General features: G+C 37.6%; 1 protein-coding gene across 4 annotated transcripts in view; it reads right to left on the bottom strand.

Moving 5' to 3' along the window:
- Positions 1 to 15,163, bottom strand: part of SASS6 (SAS-6 centriolar assembly protein) — a 60,107-nt gene that overhangs the window by 16,225 nt on the left and 28,719 nt on the right. For 2 of the 4 annotated variants that reach the window (XM_081223651.1, XM_081223652.1), the window contains exons 9-14: positions 14,429 to 14,623; positions 14,208 to 14,297; positions 13,950 to 14,129; positions 13,480 to 13,561; positions 5,873 to 6,009; positions 3,945 to 4,073 (exon numbers count right to left, since the gene is read on the bottom strand). In XM_081223651.1, coding sequence (XP_081079777.1) covers positions 3,945 to 4,073; positions 5,873 to 6,009; positions 13,480 to 13,561; positions 13,950 to 14,129; positions 14,208 to 14,297; positions 14,429 to 14,623 — 813 coding nt within the window. Of the gene's footprint in view, positions 1 to 2,260; positions 2,785 to 2,919; positions 3,335 to 3,944; positions 4,074 to 5,872; positions 6,010 to 13,479; positions 13,562 to 13,949; positions 14,130 to 14,207; positions 14,298 to 14,428; positions 14,624 to 15,163 lie in introns of those variants that run through there. The other 2 variants (XM_081223653.1, XM_081223654.1) reach the window with 2 other exon arrangements.

Here is a 15,163-nt window from a genome sequence, read left to right as displayed (position 1 = left end):
TTATATGTGGAATCTAGAAAAATGGTACAGATGAGCTTATTTGCAAAGCAGAAATAGAGTCACAGATGTAGAGAACAAACTTATGGTTACCCAGTGGGGAAGAGGGGGTGGGATGAACTGGGAGATTGCAATTGACACATATGTAGTATTATGTATAAAATAGATAACTAATGAGAACCTACTGTATAGCACAGGGTACTCTGCTCAATGCTCTGTAGTGACCTAAATGGGAAGGAAATCTAAAAAACAAGTGGATATATGTATACGTACAATTGATTTACTTTGCTGCACAGCAGAAACTAACACAGCATTGTAAAGCAACTATACTCCAATAAAAATTAATTAAAAAAAATTTATTCTACAAATCTATTTGTACAAAGACACAAAGAAGTATATACAAAGATAACTGCTGAAACATGTATGACTATCTAGATTGAAAACAACTTAATCATCCATTAACAGAGCACTATTAAATTATCGTACATCCGTATACTGGAATACTTCTAAGTTATTAAAAACAAACAAACAAAGAAAAACTTACATTCTAATACATGAAAATGGACCTGTACCATGATAATACTGTTAAACGAAAAAAGCAAGGTATAGAACAGTGGGCATGTACTATTTATGCTTATCTATACCAACACTCATGTATACAAACATACAGACATATACATATATCCTTGTATATATTTTAAGTATTTTTCGAATATATCACAAAAAACTCCCAGGATTTTTTCTCTGAGGAGGGGACTAGGGACCACAGGAGGTACATTTAGCCAATACATCCTCTTAAATATTTGGGAGCTTCCCATGCTCATATATTTTAATCTATTTTTTAAATAGCTAATACAAAAGAAATAAAAATTAATTTAGAACCATCTGTGGAATGAGATGGTTAATCAAACTGAGAAATGCTATCTCTAGATAAAATTTATCTGAATACACACTGTGGGCTAAACACTATCAAAAATTAATCAATCATCTGATCTCAGTTCATTTCTTACTGCAGAAAACCCCTCACCTACTTCATAATCTCCAAGATGAAATCTGATCATGTTTGACTTTGTGAATTTATGCCATACAAAAAGAATCAGAATCAGATATTCTAAAGTTTTTAAGAGAGTCTGTCACAAGTACTTTCTTTGACATCAAATAACATCTCCTCTTTAATAACAGGTTAGTCTGAAAGATACTACAGTTTACCATCATAATGTGTTTCACCACAAACTGTACTTTGTCTTGTTCATTGTTATATCTCTTGCAATTAGAACAATGTCTAGCCATAGCAGACATTCATTAAATATATACCAAATGGGGCTTCCCTGGTGGTGCAGTGGTTGAGAGCCCGCCTGCCGATGCAGGGGACGCGGGTTTGTGCCCCAGTCCGGGAGGATCCCACGTGCCACACAGTGGCTGGGCACGTGAGCCATGGCTGCTGGGCCTGCGCGTCTGGAGCCTATGCTCCACAGCGGGAGAGGCCACAGCAGTGAGAGGCCCATGTACCACAAAAAAAAAAAAAAAAAAAAAAAAAAAGGTCTCCTTTGGGTCCCTTAGTCAGTCAAATGTCCCACAGAGTCCATCATTAAATATATACCAAATGAATGAATCCTTAGAGATTACTCTCTTCAAAAATAAAAGTGAAGAAACAAGTTATTTTGCCTATTTTGCTTTAAAAGTATCAAGTGATCTTTCTATTTGTCAGCATGGCACAATCTTTTAAAACACTCACTCCTATGTATTTCCTTCAGCATGATTTTATTTCTTTTCTTAATTTAACTCATGTTATTCTACATCCTCACAGTTAAACTACTTGAATGTACTAAATCTTGACAGTAACAATTTTTTTTTTTTTTTTTTGCTGTACGCGGGCCTCTCACTCTTGTGGCCTCTCCCATGGCGGAGCACAGGCTCCGGACGCACAGGCTCAGCGGCCATGGCTCACGGGCCTAGCCGCTCCGCGGCATGTGGGATCTTCCCAGACCGGGGCACGAACCCGTGTCCCCTGCATGGGCAGGCGGACTCTCAACCACTGCGCCACCAGGGAAGCCCGACAGTAACATTTTAAGAAATTAGGTATATCACAGATTCAATGTCATTAAATAAATTTTTATTTTTATTTTTTTTTTACCGCAACTAAAAAGAACATGTTTTAATCGCCATAGCTGCTAGCACAAGACTACCTAGATTAGTGGTTTCCATAGCAGGCAGTGATTACAACCGTCCATTGGGGTATGAGAAGAAAATCTTTTAACTTTGATTTATACACATTTTTTAATCTCATTCTTTAATTTCTATTTTGGAATACATTTTACTATTAATAGTAACAGATAACATTATTGAAGCACTTATGTACCAGGCACTATTCTAAGCAAATGCAGCAGCTCACTTTAACACTCACAATAATCCAGTAAGATAGATACAATTATTGCTCCACTTTACAAACGGAGAAACTGAAACACAGCAGTTGGATATTGTTTTTTGTTTGTTACTGGCTTGTCCAACTTCATACTGACAGACGCAGGATTTAAACTCTAACAACAGCTTCCATGTTTTTAACCATTATAATTGAGTAGTATATGCATTCAATTCACAAATAAATAAATATTCATGTATCAGAGATTCAAACTCAAAGTGTTTTGTTAGTATTAGGGTTTTTTGGTTGTTGTTGTTAGGGATGCATATCAAAAGAATATGGAGATCAATAATATAGGAGACACTGAAAGTCTTGAGTCAGTATTTAAGAACAGGATTGTTAGAATGATTCCTCCGATTCCATAAGAGCTATAAGAAAGGTAATCTTGTAAGTCATATTTAGTCCTACCGACTAAGCAATTATCTGTAGTAGTTCCTGTCCTCATTTTGGACATTATATATATTTTCTGGAAAGCCATTTAAAATAAAAAAGCAATTGTGAATTTGATAATAATTCTCAAGAAAAAACTGTTACCAAGACGTAAGCACACTTAAGCATACTGATATTTATTTTAAAACAACAGTATTCCTTTGATTACACATATCTAATTTTCAATAAGCTATATAAGAAAAGCCAATTAAATGCAACTAAATACTCTTTACATAACATTCTAAGCATAAAAACTCAGGCTTAATTCTCATTTCACTGAGAATTCTCAATAGCTCCAAATAGTAATAAGGTTATGGCTAAAAAGAAGTACATGCCTAAGCAACAAAGCAAACTTATTTTTAGGGCAGCCCAAAACTAATTTGAGAAAGAGTTTATAATATCAGTTTCAAAGTCCTCAATTCTACCTTTTATAAAATATTCTTTTCAAAAATGTTTGTCTCCATGATTTAGGAAAAAATCAATTCGGACCTGAAGTTAGGAATGAAAACAGAATCAGTGGCTCATCTGGGTGGATTAAATTACAGTGAAAATAGAATTATAATACATGTGAAAATAGTGTATATATCTAAGACAGTAATAACAATGATGAAAAACTCAAGTGAGCAGAAAAAAGCCTTTGCAAATAAATCAAGGTTTGGAGGGATTGCTAAGCATGTGCTATTTGAGATAATGCTGCCAGAACTACATTTTATAATTTGTTATAACCCTGCCCATCAGACCCTTAAATTCTGACAATGGGATCCAAAATGTCACCACAGCTAATATGCCAGCAGTATGAAGTCAGTAATCCTAGATAAGTTTGAGAGTTATAGAAGATATAAGGAGAAGAATGAATAAAAATGGAGAGGCTGAACATGAATAAAAAAAGTTTAAACATACTGATATCTAGGTTATTATAAATTATAGTGACTCAAAAAAAACATATAATATAGATAATATTTCCTGTAAGCATATACACTATTCAGAAATATATTCATATAATACATCACCTAATACACTTAGCAACTGATCAAAGAATTTTTTTAATTAAAAAATAAATTGCTATTTTTTTTTTAAAAAAGGTATTAGAATTGGCTACCTTTGGTCCTGAAACTGGGTGGATGGTACTTTTGGCAGCTATAGGATGAGGAAAGGTATTCTGGAATGCAAATGCAGAGGAGACAGGATAACCAATCCCACAAGTTGGGTAAGTCAGTCTACTCTCAACCTAAAAATAAAAGCATAAAAAAGGTTAAGGATGAGAAATTAGTTCTAAATGGTATTTGGTGATCCAGGAGGCATTAGCACCTGCTATAATAACTAACAGTTAAGGACACTATCTCAGAAGCCGATTTTGTTTATGGTGACACCACAAAACCCTGCTTCATTATAATATATCATGAGGCTGGAATACCTTTGGCCCAGAGGGCTTTTCAGAGTGGCTTTGCAAGCTTAGACAAGACAAAACCACTGGACCTGCCTTTGAACTGAAGTAAAACAAAGACCTCTGAACCATCTTGGTTCCCTCCAGGCCTCAAATTACTGAAAAGGGGGTTGAGGGGTAGTCATAGATCAAAAGGCCAATACGGGATAAAATAAAAATAATTTTCTTCCAGATTGAGTAAAAACAGTATTTGTGTTCTTAGAAATAATTTGCTCTGCCACTAATTTTCAATATAGTGACACCACCATTAACAAACATCATGAAAAGTTTGTTTTTACAAGAGGACAATCACAACACAAATCTTAATAAGCACTCATGTACAAAAGTGGCTGTATGACAAAAATACCTTTTACATAGCTATTTATCATCAGTCATTGAGGTTAAGACTGTCAAGTTTTTTCAAGTTCGTAATTCAGTACCAGGCACTTCACTCTGCACCTTTTCCCAAATTAGCACAAATCCTTTCCCTTTAAACATCAAGTACTATCTCATTTACTAGAGTAGATTAAAAATTCTATTATGGATTTGCATTTTAAATCCTCTGCCAATGCCCTCCAGTCAAGGACCACCAGAAACATATCTAGAGGTGTACACACTCTTTGCAACAAGGAAGACTGCACACCACGTGGAACCTAGTAAGAGAGGTGTCTCAGTAAGACAGTGTTAAAAGGGAGTTATTTATTGGACTTAGTCATGTGTTAGGTGAGTTAAGGAACAGTTTAAGAACACGGGGCTTTGCTGTGGACTGGATGCTATAAGGAAACGGGGATCACTATATGACTGGGTATCTGAATAAATCTTATCTAATAAGGCAGGATGAATGTGTTAAGGCTGAAGCTATAATTAGTAATGAGCAGCAGTCACTCATTTTAGCTAGGATAGAAGAATACTTGCCCATTTTTGTGGTTTGGCAATGTCATATTCTTGTCTGTGTCCAGACATGATTATGAAGTGTTCTTGTTTTTGTCTTGATCCATCACAGTCAGAGAGTGGCCTTGCCTGATGCTGATACTCCGTGAAATTGTTTATGTTCAGCAGGAGAACCCCAAAACCTCGCTCTGAGTGCAAGGTCAGTTCCCAGCAATCCCTAGACCTAGCTGATACTACCAAGCCAGATCCAGGTACTTGGAGCTAAAAAACTCTAAAGAGTTTCTTCCAGAATCTAGAGCTGACAAGCCTGGTAATAGGGTTTTTCTTTCTCTCTTTTTCTTCTAATAGAATTCAGATTAGGCTCCTCCACTACAGTGCCAAACCTGAGCCCATACCTTGTTCTCCCTTACTGAGGCCTCCTAAATACTTTGTGTGTGTGTTAACAGTTTTTCAGCACATTTGGCATTAGTTAATGCTGAGTGATTTCAATATCCATTAAAATCTTACAAAGAAGTGTACCCTTAAAATATAGCCTCTTTGTTAAGAATAAGTGTACCTTTATGTCCCACTTCCAAATGGAACTTAAACTCTACTTCAGTGCTAAAAATTGTAGGACTCTAGTCATATTAGGTACCAGCACCCAACAATCTGGAAATATGTTTGTTTTAGAAAATTTACTAAGACCACTCACAACATCTTAATTTAAATCTTACCACATTAGAGTTAGGAGAAATTCCACTTCTGATGGTGTTGCTACTAGAATGTACAGGTGGAGTGGCTGAAGGTCCCAATACATCTTGCTTTCTCACTAGATGATTTTCATTTAATTCTTTATTTAACCATGTGATTACTTAAATAAAAGAACAAGAAACAAGGTAAAGAATTTTGAATATTATTATTTTTCTAATAATTTTAAATATTTAAAAATTATATTGAAATTTTTTTAATTTTAAGTTTTTAAAACTACCTTACATCACAGGAGAACACAGGTTCACCTAAATTTTTGTCATTAAATATTCTTATTTTAGCAACTGCCAAATAGGACTCCTTATTCTTTTACTATCAGAAGCACGTATTTCTGCTAGTCAAGGATCTCTTTAAAGGCTTTCATTTCTACAATGATACCTTCTAGTTTACTTAAAATTCAAACTCTTATTTCTCATAATCAATATCAGAAACTGAGAAGATGTTAAAGGCTTGATCTCATAGTTTTGTTTCAAACAGTTCATACTATTACCAGTAGGTAAACACAGCAATTATAACAAGTAGTAGTAAAGAATTTAAATAGCAAATTATAGTTAATATTTTCAACACTTAACTTTGGGTTATTGACACATGTAATAGGGTTTTTTTTTCTGCTTTATAACAACTTTAATCAGTTACACATATACATATACATATCCCCTCCCTTTTGCATCTCCCTCCCACCCTCCCTATCCCACCCCTCCAGGTGGTCACAAAGCACCAAGCTGATCTCCCTGTGCTATGCGGCTGCTTCCCACTAGCTATCTACCTTACGTTTGGTAGTGTATATATGTCCACGACGCTCTTTCGCTTTGTCACAGCTTACCCTTCCCCCTCCCCATATCCTCAAGTCCATTCTCTAGTAGGTCTGTGTCTTTATTCCCGTCTTACCCCTAGGTTCTTCATGACATTTTTTTTTCTTAAATTACATATATATGTGTCAGCATACAGTATTTGTCTTTCTCTTTCTGACTTACTTCACTCTGACTCTAGGTCCATCCACCTCATTACAAATAGCTCAATTTCGTTTCTTTTTATGGCTGAGTAATATTCCATTGTATATATGTGCCACATCTTCTTTATCCATTCATCCGATGATGGACACTTAGGTTGTTTCCATCTCTGGGCTACTGTAAATAGGGCTGCTATGAACATTTTGGTACATGACTCTTTTTGAATTCTGGTTTTCTCAGGGTATATGCCCAGTAGTGGGATGGCTGGGTCATATGGTAGTTCTATTTGTAGTTTTTTAAGGAACCTCCATACTGTTCTCCATAGTGGCTGTACGAATTCACATTCCCACCAACAGTGCAAGAGTGTTCCCTTTTTTCCACACCCTCTCCAGCATTTATTGTTTCTAGATTTTTTGATGATGGCCATTCTGACTGGTGTGAGATGATATCTCATTGTAGTTTTGATTTGCATTTCTCTAATGAGTAAAGATGTTGAGCAGCCTTTCATGTGTTTGTTGGCAGTCTGTATATCTTCTGTGGAGAAATGTCTATTTAGGTCTTCTGCCCATTTTTGGATTGGGTTGTTTGTTTTTTTGTTATTGAGCTGCATGAGCTGCTTATAAATTTTGGAGATTAATCCTTTGTCAGTTGCTTCATTTGCAAATATTTTCTCCCATTCCGAGGGTTCTCTTTTGGTCTTGTTTATGGTTTCCTTTGCTGTGCAAAAGCTTTTAAGTTTCATTAGGTCCCATGTGTTTATTTTTGTCTTTGTTTCCATTTCTCTAGGAGGTGGGTCAAAAAAGATCTTGCTGTGATTTATGTCATAGAGTGTTCTGCCTATGTATTCCTCTAAGAGTTTGATAGTGTCTGGCCTTACATTTAGGTCTTTAATCCATTTTGAGCTTATTTTTGTGTATGGTGTTAGGGAGTGATCTAATCTCATACTTTTACATGTCCCTGTCCAGTTTTCCCAGCACCACTTATTGAAGAGACTGTCCTTTCTCCACTGTACATTCCTGCCTCCTTTATCAAAGATAAGGTGACCATATGTGCGTGGGTTTATCTCTGGGCTTTCTATCCTGTTCTATCCTGATCTTTCTGTTTTTGTGCCAGTACCATACTGTCTTGATTACTGTAGCTTTGTAGTATAGTCTGAAGTCAGGGAGCCTGATTCCTCCAGCTCCATTTTTCGTTCTCAAGATTGCTTTGGCTATTCGGGGTCTTTTGTGTTTCCACACAAATTGTGAAATTTTTTGTTCTAGTTCTGTGAAAAATGCCAGTGGTAGTTTGATAGGGATTGCATTGAATCTGTAGATTGCTTTGGGTAGTAGAGTCATTTTCACAATGTTGATTCTTCCAATCCAAGAACATGGTACAGGGCTTCCCTGGTGGCGCAGTGGTTGAGAGTCCGCCTGCCGATGCAGGGGACATGGGTTTGTGCCCCGGTCCGGGATGATCCCACATGCCCTGGAGCGCTGGGCCCGTGAGCCATGGCCATTGAGCCTGCGTGTCCGGAGCCTGTGCTCCGCAACGGGAGAGGCCACAACAGTGAGAGGCCCGCGTACCACAAAAAAAAAAAAAAAAAAAAAAAAGAACATGGTACATCTCTCCATCTATTTGTATCATCTTTAATTTCTTTCATCAGTGTCTTATAATTTTCTGCATACAGGTCTTTTGTCTCCTTAGGTAGGTTTATTCCTAGATATTTTTTTCTTTTTGTTGCAATGGTAAATGGGAGTGTTTCCTTGATTTCACTTTCAGATATAGGAATGCCAGAGATTTCTGGGCATTAATTTTGTATCCTGCTACTTTACCAAATTCACTGATTAACTCTAGTAGTTTTCTGGTAGCATCTTTAGGATTCTCTATGTATAGTATCATGTCATCTGCAAACAGTGACAGCTTTACTTTTGCTTTTCCAATTTGGATTCCTTTTATTTCCTTTTCTTCTCTGATTGCTGTGGTTAAAAATTCCAAAACTATGTTGAATAAGAGTGGTGAGAGTGGGCAACCTTGTCTTCTTCCTGATCTTAGTGGAAATGGTTTCAGTTTGTCACCATTGAGGATGATGCTGGCTGTGGGTTTGTCATATATGGCCTTTATTATGTTGAGGGAAGTTCCCTCTATGCCTACTTTCTGCAGGGTTTTTATCATAAATGGGTGTTTAATTTTGTCGAAAGCTTTCTCTGCATCTATTGAGATGATCATATGGGTTTTCTCCTTCAATTTGTTAATATGGTGTATCACATTGATTGATTTGCGTATATTGAAGAATCCTTGCATTCCTGGAATAAACCCCACTTGATCATGGTGTATGATCCTTTTAATGTGCTGTTGGATTCTGTTTGCTAGTATTTTGTTGAGGATTTTTGCATCTATGTTCATCAGTGATATTGGCCTGTAGTTTTCTTTCTTTGTGACATCCTTGCCTGGTTTTGGTATCAAGGTGATAGTGGCCTCGTAGAATGCGTTTGGGAGTGTTCCTCCCTCTGCTATATTTTGGAAGAGTTTGAGAAGGACAGGTGTTAGCTCTTCTCTAAATGCTTGATAGAATTCGCCTGTGAAGCCATCTGGTCCTGGGCATTTGTTTGTTGGAAGATTTTTTATCACAGTTTCAATTTCAGTGCTTGTGATTGGTCTGTTCATACTTTCTATTTCTTCCTGATTCAGTCTTGGCAGGTTGTGCATTTCTAAGAATTTGTCTATTTCTTCCAGGTTGTCCATTTTATTGGCATAGAGTTGCCTGTAGTAATCGCTCATGATCTTTTGTATTTCTGCAGTGTCAGTTGTTACTTATACTTTTTCATTTCTAATTCTATTGATTTGAGTCTTCTCCCTTTTTTTCTTGAGTGTCTGGCTAATTTTGTTTATCTTCTCAAAGAACCAGCTTTTAGTTTTATTGATCTTTGCTATTGTTTCCTTCATTTCTTTTTCATTTATTTCTGATCTGATCTTTATGATTTCTTTCCTTCTGCTAGCTTTGGGGGTTTTTTGTTCTTCTTTCTCTAATTGCTTTAGGTGCAGGGTCAGGTTGTTTGCTCGAGATGTTTCCTGTTTCTTAAGGTGGGATTGTATTGCTATAAACTTCCCCCTTAGAACTGCTTTTGCTGCGTCCCATAGGTTTTGGGTCGTCGTGTCTCCATTGTCATTTGTTTCTAGGTATTTTTAAATTTCCTCTTTGATTTCTTCAGTGATCACTTCGTTATTGAGTAGTGTATTGTTTAGCCTCCATGTGTTTGTATTTTTTACAGATCTTTTCCTGTAATTGATGTCTAGTCTCATAGCATTGTGGTCGGAAAAGATACTTGATACAATTTCAATTTTCTTAAATTTACCAAGGCTTGATTTGTGACCCAAGATATGATCTATCCTGGAGAATGTTCCATGAGCACTTGAGAAAAATGTGTATTCTGTTGTTTTTGGATGGAATGTCCTATAAATATCAATTAAGTCCATCTTGCTTAATGTATCATTTAAAGCTTGTGTTTCCTTATTTATTTTTACTTTGGATGATCTGTCCATTGGTGACAGTGGGGTGTTAAAGTCCCCTACTATGAGTGTGTTACTGTCGATTTCTCCTTTTATGGCTGTTAGTATTTGCCTTATGTATTGAGGTGCTCCTATGTTGGGTGCATAAATATTTACAATTGTTATATCTTCTTCTTGGATCGATCCCTTGATCATTATGTAGTGTCTTTCTTTGTCTCTTCTAGTAGTCTTTATTTTAAAGTCTATTTTGTCTGATATGAGAATTACTACTCCAGCTTTCTTTTGGTTTCCATTTGCATGGAATATCTTTTTCCATCCCCTTACTTTCAGTCTGTATGTGTCTCTAGGTCTGAAGTGGGTCTCTTGTAGACAGCATGGGTCTTGTTTTTGTATCCATTCAGCCACTCTGTGTCTTTTGGTGGGAGCATTTAGTCCATTTACATTTAAGGTAATTATCGATATGTATGTTCCTATTCCCATTTTCTTAATTGTTTTGGGTTCGTTATTGAAGGTCTTTTCCTTCTGCTGTGTTTCTTGCCTAGAGAAGTCCCTTTAGCATTTGTTGTAAAGCTGGTTTGGTGGTGCTGAACTCTCGGCTTTTGCTTGTTCGTAAACGTTTTAATTTCTCCATCAAATCTGAATGAGATCCTTGCTGGGTAGAGTAATCTTGGTTGCAGGTTTTTCTCCTTCATCTCTTTAATTATGTCCTGCCACTCCCTTCTGGCTTGTAGAGTTTCTGCTGAGAGATCAGCTGTTATCCTGATGGGGATTCCCTTGTGTGCTATTTGTTGTTTCTCCCTTGCTGCTTTTAATATGATTTCTTTGTGTTTAATTTTTGACAGTTTGATTAATATGTGTCTTGGCGTATTTCTCCTTGGATTTATTCTGTATGGGACTCTGTGACTCCTGCTTGATTAACTATTTCCTTTCCCATATTAGGGAAGTTTTCAACTATAATCTCTTCAAATATTTTCTCAGTCCCTTTTTCTCTTCTTCTGGAACCCCTATAATTCGAATGTTGGTGTGTTTAATGTTGTCCCAGAGGTCTCTGAGACTCTCCTCTGTTCTTTTCATTCTTTTTTCTTTATTTTGCTCTGCATCAGTTATTTCCACTATTTTATCTTCCACCTCACTTATCCGTTCTTCTGCCTCAGTTATTCTGCTATTGATCCCATCTAGAGTATTTTTCATTTCATTTATTGTGTGTTTAATCGATGCTTGATTCATCTTTACTTCTTCTAGGTCCTTGTTAACTGTTTCTTGCATTTTGTCTATTCTATTTCCAAGATTTTGGATCTTGGAAATAGAATCTTGGATCATCTTTACTATCATTATTCTGAATTCTTTTTCAGATAGACTGCCTATTACCTCTTCATTTGTTAGGTTTGGTGGGTTTTTATCTTGCTCCTTCTCCTGCTGTGTGTTTTTCTGTCTTCTCATTTTGCTTATCTTACTGTGTTTGGGGTCTCCTTTTTGCAGGCTGCAGGTTCGTAGTTCCCGTTGTTTTTGGTGTCTGCCCCCAGTGGCTAAGGTTGGTTTAGTGGGTTGTGTAGGCTTCCTGATGGAGGGGACTAGTGCCTGTGTTCTGGTGGATGAGGCTGGATCTTGTCTTTCTGGTGGGCAGGTCCACGTCTGGTGGTGTGTTTCGGGGTGTCTGCGGACTTTTTATGATTTTAGGCAGCCTCTCTGCTAATGGGTGGCATTGTGTTCCTGTCTTGCTAGTTGTTTGGCATAGGGTGTCCAGCACTGTAGCTTGCTGGTCGTTGAGTGAAGCTGGGTGCTGGTGTTGAGATGGAGATCTCTGGAAGATTTTCGCCGTTTGATATTATGTGGAGCTGGGAGGTCTCTTGTGGACCAGTGTCCTGAAGTTGGCTCTCCCACCTCAGAGGCACAGCACTGACTCCTGGCTCCTCAATTTGGGATGATTTGTTGTCTATTCATGTATTCCACAGATGCAGGGTACATCAAGTTGATTGTGGAGCTTTAATCTGCTGCTTCTGAGGCTGCTGGGAGAGATTTCCCTTTCTCTTCTTTGTTCTCACAGCTCCCGGGTCTCAGCTTTGGATTTGGCCCTGCCTCTGCATGTAGGTCACTGGAGGGCATCTGTTCTTCGCTCAGACAGGACAGGGTTAAAGGAGCAGCCTCTTCGGGGACTCTGGCTCACTCAGGCCGGGGGGGAGGGAGGGGCACGGAGTGCGGGGCGAGCCTGCAGTGGCAGAGGCCGGCGTGACGTTGCACCAGCCCGAGGCGCGCTGTGCATTCTCCCAGGGAAGCCGCCCCTGGATCCCGGGACCCCAGCAATGAGGGGCTGCACAGGCTCCCGGAAGGGCGGCGTGGACAGTGACCTGCGCTCGCACACAGGCCTCTTGGCGGCGGCAGCAGCAGCCCCAGCGTCCCACGCCCGTCTCTGTGCTCCGCGCTTTCAGCCGCGGCTCGCGCCCGTCTGTGGAGCCCCTTTAAGCAGCGCTCTTAATCCCCTCTCCTCGCGCACCAGGAAACCAAGAGGGAAGAAAAAGTCTCTTGCCTCTTCGGCAGCTCCAGAGTTTTCCCGGACTCCCTCCCGGCTAGCTGTGGCGCATTAGACCCCTTCAGGCTGAGTTCTCGCCGCCAGCCCCAGTCCTCTCCCTGCGCTCTGACCAAAGCCCGAGCCTCAGCTTCCAGTGCTGCCCGCCCCAGCAGGCAAGCAGACAAGCCTCTCGGGCTGGTGAGTGCCGGTTGGCACCGATCCTCTGTGCGGGAATCTCTCCGCTTTGCCCTACCCAGGTACGTGGGGAGTTTCTTGCCTTTTGGGAGGTCTGAGGTCTTCTGCCAGCGTTCAGTAGGTGTTCTGTAGGAGTTGTTCCACGTGTAGCTGTATTTCTGGTGTATCTGTGGGGAGGAAGGTGATCTCCGCATCTTACTCTTCCGCCATCTTCCCCGGAAGTCTAGGTTTTTTTTTTTTAATAATGATGGTAACTGTTTTACTGGACAGTTGATATAATTTACTATAGCAAAGACATTAAGATGGTACATTTAAAGCAGATTATTTGTATATAGCAATACCTTGATTTACCTAGACTTATGAATTCAAATAAAAATTTCAGGTTAAGAATAAAGCTACAAACCTCATTTACATAAAAAGGTAAAATACTTACACTTCTCATTATTTTTCAAAAGCTGTTTGCTTTCTTCAAGTTTTTGAACTGTAGCTTCTAATTGTTCTTGTAATTTGCATACCTGAAATATGTTAATCCTTATAGTAAGCATAATAAAGACTAAAATAAAGACTGAAGAAATGTATTACTATTCATTAAATAATTAACTATTAATTACTATTAAATAAGGAATTAGCTCAACAGTGAAAAATATATACATATAATTACATATATACACACATATACATACACATATATACGTATGAACACTCAAGGTATCTGAGTCATGATAACTAACTTTTCAAACTGAAATAGGTTATTAAGTTCTGTTGATTATAGTCATGTTCTTTAGGGGAAAAAAGGCCAAAACTATTCTCTGATATAACAAAGTAGAAGTTTTAAAAATACATGAGGAAATTCATTATGCTTTGCAAATAGTCACACACACAAAAATATAAAATATTAACTACCTCTTGCTCTTTAATTCGGAGAGACTGTCCAACCTCTTGTAATTCTTTTTGTTCCTTTTGTAATTTTTCTTCCTTCTCAGCCAAGAGTTTCTCTTGCTGAATAGTTACTGTATTCTTCAGTTTCAATTTACCCATTAAGGTCTTCAGATCCCCTTGCAACTTTTTGATAATTTCATTTGCCTGTAAAAGAGCTTCATATGTACATCTCTACATAATCCAATGAAATATCAATATTCTATTAAGTTTTTAAAAACAAACCTTAAGAAGTTCAGCTGATAATGATTTTATTGTAGCTTCAAGTTTTCCTAGTTGTACCTGATTTTTCTCACCATTTTCTTCTAAAGCCACCTGACACGTATTTTTAAAAACACGAATAATTAGGAAGTCTGTGTTTATTTAGGAAAAGCATCATTTATAAATGTGATCATTTATAGATCATTTATAAACCATCAATTTGTTTAGAAAATTTTAAAATAGACCTTTTGTTCCTGGATTGTATCAAATGCTTCTTTTGTTCTTAAAACAAGCTGATCCTTATCCTTGATTTCCTGTTCTAAAACAGCCACTTTTGTTTGTAGATGATTAATATGCTTTTCTTTTTCATGGCACTCAGCATCAAGTGTAGAATTCTCCCTTCGCAAAGCGAGGACTTCTTGCTTAGCCCGCTGGAGCTCCTAGAGGAGGAAAAAAAAAAGTTGCATTATGAAAAAGGAAAGTTGGCTGGTCCGGTAATTTATAATTAAGATATCTAAAATAGAAAAAAATGTCTTTAATAACTTTAAAGTTCTAGTACCGGTATTCTTTTAAAGAAATGAAGGTCTCTCTAAAGGCACATATAACTTGTAGGTCTGAAATATAATCGTAAGATACACTAGTATCTAATGAAATGACAACAAGGGAAAATAAAACAATCCTTATTTATGAATAAATTACTAGAACTTTTGAAAACCAGTAACAAGAATTTTCTGATGTCTTGAAATTTACAGTTTTAAAAAAATCACTGCGGTAATAAATGCTCATTATAACAGAATTGCAAAATACATAAAATATATAAATGAAAAGAAAGCCCTATCATTCTACCACCAAAGCAGTGACTCTAAATCTAGTTTGCATATTGAAATCACCTGGAAAGCTTTAAAAACTACTGATGCCTGGTACCATGCCCAAGAGATTCTGATTTCATTAGTGTGAGATATGGCCTGAGCTCTTCAACT

Source organism: Mesoplodon bidens (assembly GCF_964165515.1).
Source record: "Mesoplodon bidens genome assembly, chromosome: 2".
Classification (NCBI taxonomy): Eukaryota; Metazoa; Chordata; class Mammalia; order Artiodactyla; family Ziphiidae; genus Mesoplodon; species Mesoplodon bidens.
Note: the sequence above shows the minus strand (reverse complement) of the source record. Positions and strands in the feature narration are given on the sequence as shown.